Source organism: Macrosteles quadrilineatus, unplaced genomic scaffold (assembly GCF_028750875.1).
Source record: "Macrosteles quadrilineatus isolate MER2022 unplaced genomic scaffold, UCM_ALF_1.0 Scaffold_2__2_contigs__length_208266976, whole genome shotgun sequence".
Lineage (NCBI taxonomy): Eukaryota > Metazoa > Arthropoda > Insecta > Hemiptera > Cicadellidae > Macrosteles > Macrosteles quadrilineatus.
The window spans coordinates 154,960,732-154,975,329 of NW_026542595.1; the positions used below are offsets into that span (position 1 = coordinate 154,960,732).

General features: G+C 35.6%; 1 protein-coding gene across 3 annotated transcripts in view; it reads right to left on the reverse strand.

Moving 5' to 3' along the window:
- The window catches only part of LOC128986946 (cardioacceleratory peptide receptor-like), a 165,620-nt gene that overhangs the window by 2,081 nt on the left and 148,941 nt on the right, over positions 1–14,598 (reverse strand). For 2 of the 3 annotated variants that reach the window (XM_054407564.1, XM_054407565.1), the window contains exons 9-12: positions 4,814–4,994; positions 4,477–4,661; positions 3,327–3,470; positions 696–784 (exon numbers count right to left, since the gene is read on the reverse strand). In XM_054407564.1, coding sequence (XP_054263539.1) covers positions 4,526–4,661; positions 4,814–4,994 — 317 coding nt within the window. In that variant the 3' untranslated portion in view covers positions 696–784; positions 3,327–3,470; positions 4,477–4,525. The remainder of the gene's footprint in view (positions 1–695; positions 785–3,326; positions 3,471–4,476; positions 4,662–4,813; positions 4,995–14,598) is intronic. The other variant, XM_054407566.1, reaches the window with a different exon arrangement.

Consider the following 14,598-nt stretch of genomic DNA (forward strand, 5'->3'; position numbering starts at 1 on the left):
CAAATATAATTAGGGGTACAAATATAATTAGATATTATGTAATTAGGTCAATGTTGCTTTTTTTGAAGAGGTTGGCAATATCTGTTAAACTTTTACTTCTGCCTGTCCACAATGTCCTCAAAGCTTGTGTGTGAAACATAAAGTGTGAGCTGGTACAACAGTGCAAGAATTACTTAAATTTTGCTGATGAGTTTTTTTTTTTTTTAGTGGAGCCACCCACCGAGTAACTAACCGATAGACCTGCCCTTATTTACAGTCTGCTCTGGTACTAAGCTGAGCTTTTATCTATAATTCTTCCTGGTGATATACATTTGGCATAAATGAGATAACCTTTATTAAAGAATTAAAACACTTTTAAAGTTTGTTTGGTCCACTCTACTAGTGCATTTATATGATGAAGTTTTATTTATTATTATATTACTAACGTTTTACACATGAAAACATAAATCCATAATTCACAAACAAGTTTTGATTTGAAAAAAGGGATAAAAGTCTACTAGCAATAACCAATGTCTAAGGTGGTAAATACGTTTTTACTACCAAAAGGTACAAAAGACCTGATACCTTTTTTATTTATGGATTTGGCTTGATTGTTTTGTTACTGTTAGAATGCAAATCATGGGAAAGTCATGTATTAACTGGAATTAAGGATAAAGCTACACGGGTAATTTAATCAAAATTACTATATCTTATACCTTTTCTTCTGCCTAAGGAGTGACTTGGAATAGTTGCTTCATGGACGATAGATGATGCCTTGATACACTTTCATGAATACACCTGTAAACTTTTAACAATTTTTAAAGAAAATACAAGTAAATTAAAGAAACATATTAGAACTATTAGAAATAATCATAATTATTCCAGACAATTGCCTAAAAATAATGAAGCCATGAAAACATTGTAATTAAATCCTGAAACAGTCCTTAGAATTGAAACAAGCTAGTGGGCTACTTTTATATTTAAACAAAGTGAGCACTCTTCAACCACTCAAAATATCTATATAAGTAAAGTATCTTGGGGGAATATACTCATAATACTTTCTTTAAACTAAGCTAAAAATTAAAATAACCCTAAGTTTTGTATTTTAATTGTTTCCGATCAATGGGTTAGGCCATCAAATCTTATTTTAACTTAGGCCCACACACAAAGAGGGGAGGGGGTGCCCACTCCAAATTAATCGATATGATGAAAAAAAAGTTGTGTAATAGCACAGACTGCAGCTATTGTCTGTGGTAATAGTCAACAAGAAAGAAGGGGGGTCTTGGTCAAGTAAAAGTGGTAGCAGCAAAAGTGAGTTAAATTATGGATGTCAACTTAAAATTACTTAGCCTAACCTAACTTTATTATCTTAGCCCTTCATTTTCAGGCCCACTTTTATAAACGGGCAGACTCGGCATATGCCCAGGGGCGCCAAAGGTTTGGGGGCGCCCCCCGGGTGCCCCTCAACCACCGTCTGCCCGCGCTAGGAAAAAATGAGGGCACTGCTTTTGGGTTTGCCCAGGGCTCCACTGACCCTTAACACGGCCCTGTTCATTTTAAGTTGTTAATTTTATGACTGAGTTACAGACTTATCCCTGAGCAACCCCCTATTTAATTTGTTTTTTAATTTTCATTGCTGTGTTCTATGATCAATCACATTGGTGTGAAACCAGTTAAAGCCCTTTCCTGAGGGAAGTAGCATGCCATCTACTGTTTTTGGATCCGAGATTACAACTTTTTATGTTAATGAATTGTATTAAAAGACATGTTGTTTTGGAAGCTGCTGGTTTGAACATTGGTATTAAGCTAATACCTTTGAAGTTGAACGTCTCCTGTAACATTGGAAAGCCGGTGGCAGTCAAGATTTTGTTTGGATTCTGGTAATAATGCCTGTTTGTGGAAGATCAAAGGATGTTATGTATGACTTAAACAGAGAAGAGAAGCTATTGTATTAACATGCTTGACTGTTTCCAGATACTAAGTACCTACAGTAGTTATAGAAAATTTAAAACATTATCTAATTAAGCAATTTTAGTGGTTTTTACCTGGTTTTATCTGGTCATACATCAATTTGTAGTGCTAAGGCATACAATCTAAACACTATATTAGTCTATAACAATAACATTATCTAACTAAAATATATTTTTACACTGTTTACACTAGTTACAATTTATTTTATTATCTAATTTAGAAATTGTTTTTAAGATTGCCAGTTAAATCCTCCGCTTTTAATAATACCGAGGTGATGTGCAAAAGTGATGTTAAGTTTTAAAAATCCACTTAACTCAGTAAAAATGTGGTATTTGATCTAAAAATTGTTTAAGATGGGGGTTTCAAAGCTAGAGACAAATTTATTTTATGCTTCCATTGGGACAGCCTATGATAAACTACCTCGATGCACAATTGACTACCCATTAAGATGTACCACAACAGGAGCAATACCTATATACCGGGTGTTTCAAAATGAATAGCTGGGTTTTAACGCTTTATAACTTTTATACTATTAAACTTACCGCCATAAAATACGCATCAAATGAAAAAGCAGCTCAAAGAGTGGATGCCTTCCAAAGACACATCATTTAACAAAATTAATCCAGCAGAACTGTAGATTTAATTGTACAAAGTTAAAAAGTAATCTCCAACTTTTTTCATCACTAGAAATTCGGAGGTTGCTTGACGTTTTTGCAAATAACTTTTAAATGGTGAGGAAATCGACCAAAGTGGAAGGTAATATTCCGAAAGAGAATAAAATTTCCTACAATCCACTACTATGCATTTCATGAAAATACTCAATAAATGTAGCCTAAATTTGGCTTAAAATAAAAAAGTGTGAAATTTTATGTTTGCTATGTTTATTGTCTACATTGAAGACGGGGATTTTCAATTTTTTTCATTTTGAGGCAATTTTTGGTACCTTTCTTCAAAAAATGCATAAAAGTTGATTGTAGGAAATTTATTCTCTTTCGGAATATTAGGCCCTACCTTCCACTTTAGTCGATTTCCTCACAATTTAAAAGTTATTTGCAAAAACGTCAAGCAACCTCCGAATTTCTAGTGATGAAAAAAGTTGGAGATTACTTTTTAACTTTGTACAATTAAATCTACAGTTCTGCTGGATCGATTTTGTTAAATAATGTGTCTTTGGAAGGCATAAACTCTTTGAGTTGCTTTTTCATTTGATGCATATTTTATGGTGATAAGTTTAATAGTATAAAAGTTATAAAGCGTTAAAACCCAGCTATTCATTTTGAAACACCCGGTATATTGAGATGATAAATTAATCCCATGATCCCTCCCCAATATCTGTAAAGCCTGTCCCCTTAATATTTGACTTTCCAAAAACTTACCAAACTGTACACACATAATACTGAAAAACATGTAGAACTGGCAGAAAACTGGAACTTTTGACTTGTTAAGATTCGCTGCAGACTTGCAAAGTTGCCATCCTCTGAATCCTTGAGAGAAATACTGCTGGGGCAGATGACGTAGCTCTGGAAACATAAAATCACCATGTTGAAGGAGTTTGCATGAGGTAAAGCAAACAAAAAATATTTCTCCATTCGAGCACAAAATTATTTTATTACTCCACCAAAGGACAAGATGATAAGCAATCAAAATAAGCTTGCTGTTGCTGAAGGGCAGGTTGTTTGGTTAAATGTTTTGAGGCGGGGTTAGTCAGGACTTACAGTGGCTGATTTAGTTTTTTAGGAGATTGTGGTTGGTTAGGTAAGCAAATTATTGATTTGTAAAATTGGTTAGTTAGGTGGGGGCTTGGGCAGTTGGGGAAGTAGAGTTGGAAAAACTGTTGGAGCATTTTGCGGTATGGTCAGGTACTTCAGGCTTGGGTGGTTGAGGAAGTATATGAGCTGTGGTACAGGGTAGGTGGTTGGCATCTCTGGTTGTGGTCCAAGGGGTGGGAGATGTAATGTTTACTGCAAGGCACCCTTTGGTAAGTCTCAAGGCTGAAGATGTGGCAGGTCGGAGGCCATCAATAGGAGATGAGGGTGAGAGGACTTAAGCTAGGACAAGACATATCACGTATTGTTGTGGAACAGAGGTGACAAACGTTGTTGAGGTGCGGTCATTGGGTGGTGGCTCATCTATTGGATCAGAGGTGTGGTAGGGCACAAGGAGATTGAGTTTGTAATAAGGTTAGACTCTAAGGTGGGTTCAGCTGAACATTGCTCAGGGTCAGGTGAAAATTGTTGAAATAGAATGGACACAGTGGACCATCTAGGAAGTGGGAGACCCTGCTAATGATGGACCCAGGGATGGCTGAGAAGTTATACAGAGAGTCCATTGTGCCTAACACTTACAAAGCCCTTATGGGCGTCTAGGAATTCAAGGATGGTGGGGCAGTTGAGGAATTGTTTTATAGAGGATACAGAGAAAACCAGTATTGGACGAGAGCAACACAGTAGGTTATTGACAATAATAGTTTATTCTGAGTGAAAAAACTCAGAATTGACCATGAATGTAGCTATACTTTAAACTTACCACAAACAAAACTGGAGGACCGAACACATAGTTTGAAAGATGAGCAGCTTCAGAGATGCAACTGTACAGTGTTGACTCTCCTAGTGGAAGGAGCAGTTCTCTGACTAGTAGTGTCAGTCAGTGTACTAGAGTCACCTCCTGGTGGTACAGTACCACAACACAGCCATCCCAACACTGGTACCTTCCTGTAATGTGACATACAATAATATGTACAACTGTATAGTGTTGACTCCTCTAGTGGAAGGAGCAGTTCTCTGACTAGTAGTTATAAACATATTGTTATAGACAAATAACTAAAATGTTGATTTTATTTTGTGTTTGATAACATAGTAGGTACCTGAGAGGCATGCAGAGGTGTGTCGAGAACATGCAGTATATCACTGGGTTAGCTGCTGAGTTGAGTGGAGCCAAGCTCTGTATAAAGTTGGCCACTGCGATGTATGTCTGTGTTTGAGGTATGAAACCGTACACTTGGAGTAGATCGAACACTATGTAAGGACTCCAGCACAGGATGAATACTGGAACGAGTATATCATGAGTATATGATTCAGATAATATAAATTAATCACACAACTTTTTATTGTTCTGTAATTGTTATATATGCTGTGTTGGTTTGACCTATAGTCAATGGTTTAAACTATACTGGTTTTAAAGTGCCAGCTGTTAGCAAATGTTAATATTAATATGTATTAGAATGCTTGATAATAATTAAACACATGTTAATTAATTTAAAGGGGAGAATGTAAACAAAAAGTTAGTTGATTTGTGTGTGTCTTTAAAGAAGATGTTAAATGGTTTGAATAAAATATTGTTATTGCCTACTTTCACTGAGTACTCATCATTTTTGTCAGTTTTATTCGTAACATTGTGGCGCCCAACGTGTTGGCATTGGTGGAAGTAATTTATTTGTTGGAAAAGTATAGATTTTATTTGAACCATGGATGGATGCCTTGTTAAAAAGAAGGAAGGTTTTGAGAACAACATTTAGTAGAACAGTATCAAAGTTTAATGAAGTTTGTCAAGAAGAATTTGATAGAGCTAATGCTCTTTATGGTGTAATAGAACAAAGATATATTCAATTCAATTCAATATTTCTTTATTCATTAGAGCACAAAGTACATGAATAGTGTCATTCTCTTACATAGCGAATTTCCCTATAGGGAAGTAGCTATTACCGTAGGTGGCACGGTAAGACCTAGACCCGGGACCGATTTACTTTTTCATTTTGATGTCCCCAGAGGCCAAAAACACTATTCGTTCAAATTTTTATATATGTATATATATATATATATATATATATATATAGACATATATATATATATACGTCCGTGAACGCGATAACTTGAGTAATTTTTGTCCGATTTTGATGAAATTTGGTTTAAAGGTGTAAAGCGGGATAAACTTGAATGAGTTCGCGAACCAGCACGACCGGACCATGGGAACGGGGCTTTACGGGGGGTTTTATGGGGTAAAAATTGGTTTTTCTCACTTTTGACCCTCAAAACACAAAATTTCCCAATTTCTCTTTAGACCTTTTTAAAGAGCTTAAAAAAACAAATAATTTAGTATATAAAAGTATTTTTGTTCGATTATTAGTAACGGAGAAAATTGTAAATTTAAAATTCCCATGTTATTCTTATGGAGAATATTGTCAAATGTTGTAGTTTGCTTGTTTATGAATATATTTTAATCAAACTTGGCAAATTTATTTATTTTCTACTAAGCTATCAATATTTTACTCAAAAACACACTTTATTAGTTTCCTTGTAGCAGCAAACCTAGGTACTTGTTAAACCTAATGTTATTAAAATATATTTAACTGAAAATCAATTCAGACAAATCGAAATTCGCTTAGTCGGCAGGTTTGCTGCGGCGGGGGCATTTTTATATTACAATGTTCTTACATTCTATAGATACAAAGTTCTTAAAATCTAACATAACTTTATACAAATTAAAAATTAACGCTCCTTCTAAAATTTTACTATTTTTTTTACTAACTAAACTAAACTTAACTAAATTTTTACTACCTTCTACAATGAGTTACAAGAAATTGATAAAGAAGTATTCAATTTAATGCTTGAAGAAAGTACTGATGAAGAAAGTGAAGCCGAACTTGCAAAACAGGATGAATATAAGGAGACTTTTGAATCAATCAAATACAAGTTGAGAGTAAGTAACAGACTAGAAGATGAAGCTCGTTCTCTCAGCAATTCTGTAAGTAACAAAAGTATTTTAGTACCTAAGCAGAACACAGTGAGACTTCCAAAAGTTGAATTGATCAAATTTGGTGGAGATCCAAAGGACTGGCTACATTTCTGGAGTCGTTTTCAAACAATAGATAGGGAACCGACCTTAAATGCTGCAGAAAAGTTCCAATACTTGTTACAAAGTATGATTCCTAGGTCTAGAGCATATGAAGTAGTAAATAGTTTTCCACCAACCGCAGATAATTAAATCCTAAGGCTCTAGAGGAACTTAAAGGTAGATTTGGGCGAGACAGACTTCTAGTACAAGTATATGTTAGGGAGCTGCTTGCTTTGGTACTGAAAAACACAGAACATAGTTTGTCTCTGATGCAGTTTTACGACAAATTAGAATGTCAATTTTGCCTTGGAATGCTTAGAGGTAACAACAGATAAATGCGCTTGTGTTTTGTTGCCTTTAGTAGAGTCCTGCTTACCAGATGATCTTCTTAGAGCTTGGCAGAGATGCAGTTTGTCTTCAGATGGAGAAAATAAAGAATCATCAGAATCAGAAGGGCAGACATTGAAAAGATTGCGGCAGTTCATCAAATCAGAAGTCGAAGGTGAAGAAAGAATCATTTTGGCTAAGACTGGTTACGGTACGAGTAAGAGGGTAAGCCCTAGAAGTAATATTGATAAAACATCAAACAATATGCCTTCAGCATCTTGCTTGACTAACAAGTCAAAAGAGTTAAATTGTATATTCTGCTCAGAAGCCCACAAAAGTGCAGATTGTATTCAGGCAAAGAAAATGGATTTTAGTAAAAAAAGACAAATTGTTTTGGATAAAAAAGATTGTTTTACATGTCTATTTCAGGGACATACATCCAAATTTTGTAGACGTCCTTTAAAATGTAGTATTTGTTACCGCAAACACCCTACATTTGATGTGTTAATAAAGAACAAGCGCAAGAACAATCAAACAAGTGCACTGGTAATGAGATTTATCTGCAGACATTGGGGGTCAATCTGATCCATGAAGGTTTGATTCGTCCTGTTAGAGCCTTAATTGATACAGGTTCGATGAGATCTTATATTCTTGAGTCTAAAGCATCTGAAATTGGTATGTATCCTGAGGGGCAAGAGAGTTTAACTCATTCACTTTTTGGAGGTGTTAAGACGGATGTTGTGACACATAACAAGTTTAAAATCATTTTTGCCAATCTGAATAATACTTTAAGTGTAGGTTCAAGGTTCTAGACCAACCTCTTATACGGTAAATGAAAATATCCCTAGTATTAGGAGAGGTCCAGAACTTAAGGGAATAGAGGCTGCTAACATTGTTCTTTCGGATGTGGCTGGATCAGATGCAAAAATTGAAGTATTAATTGGTGCAGATTTTGCTGGTAAGTTATTCACAGGTAACAAAGTTCAGCTGAATAGTGGACTTGTCGCAATGGAAACTTTTCTAGGCTGGACATTAATGGGTCGCTTATCTAGTGTTGTGGAAACTGATAACAGTAAGACAGAATGCAATACATCATGTGTTAGTATGTTTTCTTTTAGTGATCCTTCTGAGGATATTTCGATGTTCTGGAAATTAGAGACACTTATTTGGTATTACTGATCCCGTAGAACAGAAGTCAAAATAAGAGTTACACGAGATGACACTAGAACATTTTAAGAATACGGTGAAGAGTGATAACAAAGAAGGTCTTCATGAAGTGTGCCTACCTTTGGTTGAGGATTGTAACATACATCCTAATAACTTGGAACTTTCAAAGAAACGACTTCAATCAACAACCGATAAGACTACAAATTGTGGACATTTCAATAAGTATCAACAAGTTTTTAGAAGTTGGCAGAATGGAGGAATCATTGAATCAGTTCCCAGTAACGAGGTAGATCACATCAAGCAGTTCATACCACATAGAACAGTTCTCAAGGACAATGCGACTACACCAGTGAGACCCGTATTTGGTGCTTCAGCACATGTTAAAGGGCGGGAATCAAACAATCAACATTCTCCAATGAGAGTTTTGAGGAGGGCTGGTTTGAACTGTGAAGAGGTGTCAAATGTATTGTGCGAGTGTGAGGGTGTTATCAATGCTCGACCGCTTACTTACATGTCAGATGATCTGTATGAGTTGGTCCCATTACTCCATCAATGTTTATGAAAGATATAAGCGATGTGAGACAACCCGACTTAGACGCTATTGAGGAGATCAATTTACCGAAGAAAGCTGTAGGCCTATACAGAAAGAAAATAAGAGAAGGACTGAAGTCAAGATTCAGAATCGAGTATCTTGGTCAATTATCACACCAGTTTTATTCGTAACAGTAATTATGTTAATACACCTACCTCCCAACTGGTATCTAGGTACCATTAAATAATTTTGTATCTGCAGACAAACGTTACCTTTTCTTTTACTTTTTATAAACTATTTTTGAGTATTTTGTACAAAGTTTGACTTTCACTTTCCATTAAATTTTTGAAACTATCAATTCTAATTTTTGATTCAAAAATAATCTTAAAGAACTTTAAAATGTGCAATTGTGGGAATATTTTTAGAACAATATGTACACATTATCATTTAGGTTAAATAAAGTTCTTGGTTTGAAGAAATATTTGAATGAAGACAATATTTTCAACGATTAGAGACTGTAATTGTAATTATTTTAATTTATTAGGATTCTCAGAAAGCATTTTGGACAACAGAAAGGTGGATCTGGTTAGATTTTTTGTTAATATCTGAAATTTCCAGAGTTTGGGATATTGTGTCTCCTTTTCTTTCAAATCAGTGGAGTAGCCGAACTTACCTAGGGGCGGACGGGGCGAGCGCCCGGGGCCCCCGGGCCTAGGGGGGCCCCGAAGGGGGCCCCTTGCACAGTAGTTTTTATTAATAACTTCAAAAATTAATCAGACACTTACCGAATGCCCTTCTTTTTTAACAGCTTTATTGTTGTTATCCTATATTTAAGGTTATTGTTAGGTGAATTTTAAGGTATTACTAGGAACAACATTCTTGACTCAAGGGACTTTTCCTCAGGGTTGCACTGGGCCCCGCGCTTAGGCCTAGTTTACACGAGCATAGCTGCTAGGCTGAACGGACCAGTTTCAGTTTCAATGAAGCCGTTCACACGAACGTAAGGCCGCGGCGATCGAATTGAAGGGGCCCCTTCGCTTGGGGCAAAAATTACAATAAATAATCTAAAAACTCTTGTCCTAACGTAAACGTAACTTGTACAATTGTGTTGGGTTGAATGGAGATTCAATGGAGTTGAATCTTATTTGTTGTTGTTACTTGTACCTTAATTGTTCAATACTTTTGAAAAATAAAAATATTGCTCTGTTTATGTTTTATTAAATGTTATTCTTTTACCTCTAAGAATATACCAATCATGATTTTACGGGGCAGAAGTTTATATTAACCATTCAATTAAAAGGTTTTGTAAAATAGTAATTAGGTTATACGTCGAAATTTGGATCTCCAATTTAGTCGTTAGAGTCAAAATCATACAGTTCCAGTACGATAAAAAAATTTATATAGACATTTTATAACATCTAGGGTCGTCTGATTACATTTATTGGGAGCGGGCGAGCGTTGTCGACTTAAATCGTAAACAAGAAATTGAAGAAATAAGCAGAAGCAGCTGCAACAATAAATGATAATGAGCTGATAAGGGATCCTGACTAGTCCTGTCTGTCTCACGCACGCGCATACGCATACATACAATGTGATACAATGCCTTATCGGTTATCGCCTATCCAAAACAATTTAAATCACTTTACTCCCAATGTGTTTTTGGTTGACATTTTCGCACTTTTTTTTGTATTTTATTAATAATTCTGCAAAAACTACAAAGAACAAAGCTGAAGTGAGTAATGTTGTATTGAATGTTATGTTTGTGTTGTATTAATCGATGATATTGGATACATTTAATTTAAACATCTTTCAGTTACTCATATAAATGGTTAGCTTTAACATTTTACTCGTCAAGAAAAAACTCAAACTTGTTAAGTTCTTAATGGTACTTTTCATGCTAGGACTTTAACATGTTATACAAACGAGAATTCCACACCAAAACCATTATGAAAATAAACATAAGTCATAGTTTATGGTTTAATAGTTTTAGTACAGCTAAGAAATGTCGGAAAAGGGGGCCAACATATCAGAGTGGGAAGTGACATTTATAGGGAAAATAACTATGTTCTAAACCGAATAATGATTAATCTATAAAAAGTAAACTTTAAAATTGTTTTGACTTGTATCTTATAAACGTAGTAAAAGGTTTGTTAGTAAAATCATAGTAGTAAGTTATAAAATAAATTAAAGCTTTAAAAGTTAATGCTATCTCTGACTTACAGCACCTGTTTAAATATAACTAATTATTCCATTAATTAATGTCAGTTATTTTTTATTTGGGGTTTCGTTTTCATTCAATCACTAAATCGAATGTGTATTACAGTAAAAAATAAATTTAAATTAAACTTTTACAAGTATGTGTTATTTTATTTTTATTTTTATCTATAATTTTCATTATTTGTTGCAAAGGATATTAGGCCTACATTTTAATGTATTGCAAAAATGTGTAAGGTACCTGCTAGGTATATTAAATTTTTAAATAACTAAATAATAACTGTAAATACAGTTACAACAAGAACAAATCATAACACCGTACATTGTAGCTATTTTCAGACTTAAATATTACATAAAATTAGTTAATGCAAAATACAGCATACTATCATAGACAAGGGAGTCAATGATACTATTCTAACAGATCGCTTTTATAGATTGTTTTTTATGGATAGTTTATATTGATTGTTTTTACATTGTATCACCACAGAGTTCATTTCGAAGATTGATTATTTATATTGTTTTTAGGAGGGGTTGGCACTACTGACGTAGTGGCAGTTAGTAGAGTCTTATATCAGCTCCGTATTTAAGAGTCATTTAGCAAAGTAAATAGCGAGTGGTGATTATCTGAGTGTTGATAAGGGCTTAGGGCTAACTACGAGGACACTATTTCGTAACTTTATGTTATCAGAGGGCTTGCCGTTACGGTGAAATAGTCGAGTACGGGATCGCGCCGTGACAACGTGGTCGTCACCGTCCGGAGCGAACAGGCGTCCGTCAGTGTAACGCAAGTTGGTGACGCGAGTTACCGTGAGGTAGTGAAGTTTCAGTGACTGTGTTTATAAGTTCCTTATGCCAAATTCAAAAATTGGGGACTACTTCACACCAGCCAAACCGAGAAGTAAGCGCAACCGACTACATATCTCACCAGACAGTCCGGACGACGAGGTTAACTCAGCAATGGGTGACGAAAAAGTAGGGGAGATGAGCCTAGCACAACTAATGGAAGGTATGAGCAAACTGTTAGAAAGTAAGTTGGATGAGAAGCTTCAAAGGTTAGCCACAAAGGATGATGTATGTAACATTAACGTAAAAATACAGGAATTAGTCACCGAAAATGAGATCTTAAGGGAAGAAGTTGTTAGCCTAAGGAAGCAGGAGAAAAGTAACTGTGAAAGGTTAATTGACCTTGAGTCCCGATCAAGAAGAAACAACCTCATTTTTAAGGGTTTGACGTGGTATGGGAAAAATGCTGACTTTAGGGAGGTGGTAAGAAACTTCTGCAAGGATGTGTTAGGAATAGACAAAGTGTGGGTTAATAGAGCCCATCCCCTGGGTAGAGACGGGAAGTCAATCATTGCCCATATACCAGAAGATACGGATATAACCTACATTCTCGGCCAGACTACAAAGTTAAGAGGAACGGGATATATAATTCATCGGGATTTTCCGAGGGAAATTAGAGACAGACGATCCCATTTGGTAGCAGTGCGGAGTGAAATTGAAAGAGTGGCGGGTAAGCTTAAGATGCCTTTATTCCACGATCATCTCGATGTGAAAGGACACCGATTCACATGGGAAGAAGGGTGTTTGAGAAACGGGCCAATAAACGGAGGGATGGCCCTTCAAAAGCTGTTTCGTCACGATTTCTCTGACTTTCTCACTAAACTGGCACAGCGGAAGTCTGATAAGGAAGCACCATCTCAAACGCAGACACCTACTCCAACACAGACTTATGCACAGGCAGCTAAGCAGGTGGTAGAAGACGGGACGTCCGGAAGCGCAGCATCCACGGGTCCGCATCACACAGATGGGTCCATGACATCCTCACTCCAAGACGCGGCGTGAGAGGGCGACGCCAATCCTTCCCAGGACGACCAGCCGAGTCAAGACTATCATCCAACGGGAAAAGGTATTCCACAGGGACTTTTCAGGGCTTGTGTGTATAATGTTTGTGGACTTAAAAACAAGCTCAATGATAATTATTTTTTAGAATTTTTAAGAAGTTATGATTTAGTTTTTATGTTAGAAACTTTTATTTCAGAAGCTGATATTAATATAGTTTCGGATAAATTGTCAAATTTTAGTTTGTTTTTCAAGTTAGCAGTGAGAGAAGGAAGGGTGGGGAGATATAGTGGAGGGGAAATCATTGCTATCAATAAAAAGTCAAAATTTATTGATTGTTTAGAAGTTGATAAGGTCCATAATTATAATATTGTAAAGGCGAGTTTCATTAATGCACAAAATTCAATTTGTTTCCTGCCATTATATTTAAATTATAACCACTGGGAGCGAGATTTTGAGGAATTAGTTAATTTAATTAGTAATAATGAAATGGATAATTGGGTTCTGTTAGGGGATTTAAACGGGAGAACTGGGGAAGAACAGGGATATTCAGGTGGAGAGATAGGGCATATAACAACAAACCTTGAAGATGGTAGAAGATCAAAAGATAAGACAGTTAATGTGAGAGGGCGTAAGATTCTAGATGTTATGAACAACATGGGATTTATTATTTTGAATGGGAGATCCAGAAGTGATAAGGACGGGGAGTACACGTTTATAGGGTCAGTGGGTTCTTCAGTTATTGATTATGCATTGGTATCTGTAAACTGTCTATCCATGGTTAGTGATTTTAAAGTTGTGCCATACCCGGGGTCTGACCATCTCCCTTGTGAAGTTAGTTTAATTGCTGTGAGCCCAGGTGCAGAGGGACAGAATGAGGGGAAGCTATTACCTTTATTACCTAAATTAAAATGGTCCACCAATGATTGTTTAAATTACAATGAACGTATTAAGCTGAACTTAGTGCAAGTTAAAATCTCAAATAACAACCAGGACAATGTGAATGAGTTAATGGAGTGTATCTTAAGGTCGTCTGAACACAAACAAAACAATGTCGTAGGAAAAAATAAAGTAGGAAATAAGCAGCCATGGTTTGACTACAAATGCTTAGCTGAAAGAAAAAGAATGTTTAGGCTTCTTAACCTATATAGGAAAACAAATTCAAAGATAGTCAAACTCGATTATATAAAACAGTCAAATATTTATAAGACATTGTGTGTTATAAAGAAAAGGTCTTATTATGATAAAGTTATATTTGATTTAAGTAATATGAAATGTGACAGTAAATCTTTTTGGCGGTCCATAAACACATTAAAAAAGAAAGGTAGTAATGTTGTGGGAGAAATATCGCCTGAAAGATGGATAACACATTTTAGGAATTTATTGAATCCCCCAATCAGAGCAGGTGCGATCAGCTATGCGGAACCGCTTATAGATAACTGCCGATTAGATAGTGACTTCACTCTTGCTGAACTGAAGAATATTTTGAAAACATTAAAGTGTGATAAGGCCCCGGGGTCAGATAGAATTCCTTATGAATTTTTCAAAAATGCACCCGAAAATTTTTTGTTTATTTTATTAATAATCTACAACAAAATTTTAAAAAGTGAAATTGTTCCAAAATCTTTCAAAACCTCAATTATTTTCCCTCTACACAAAAAAGGAGACCTCGATTTAGTTGAAAACTACCGTGGATTATCTTTTATTGATAGCGTGGCCAAAATTTTCACAAGTCT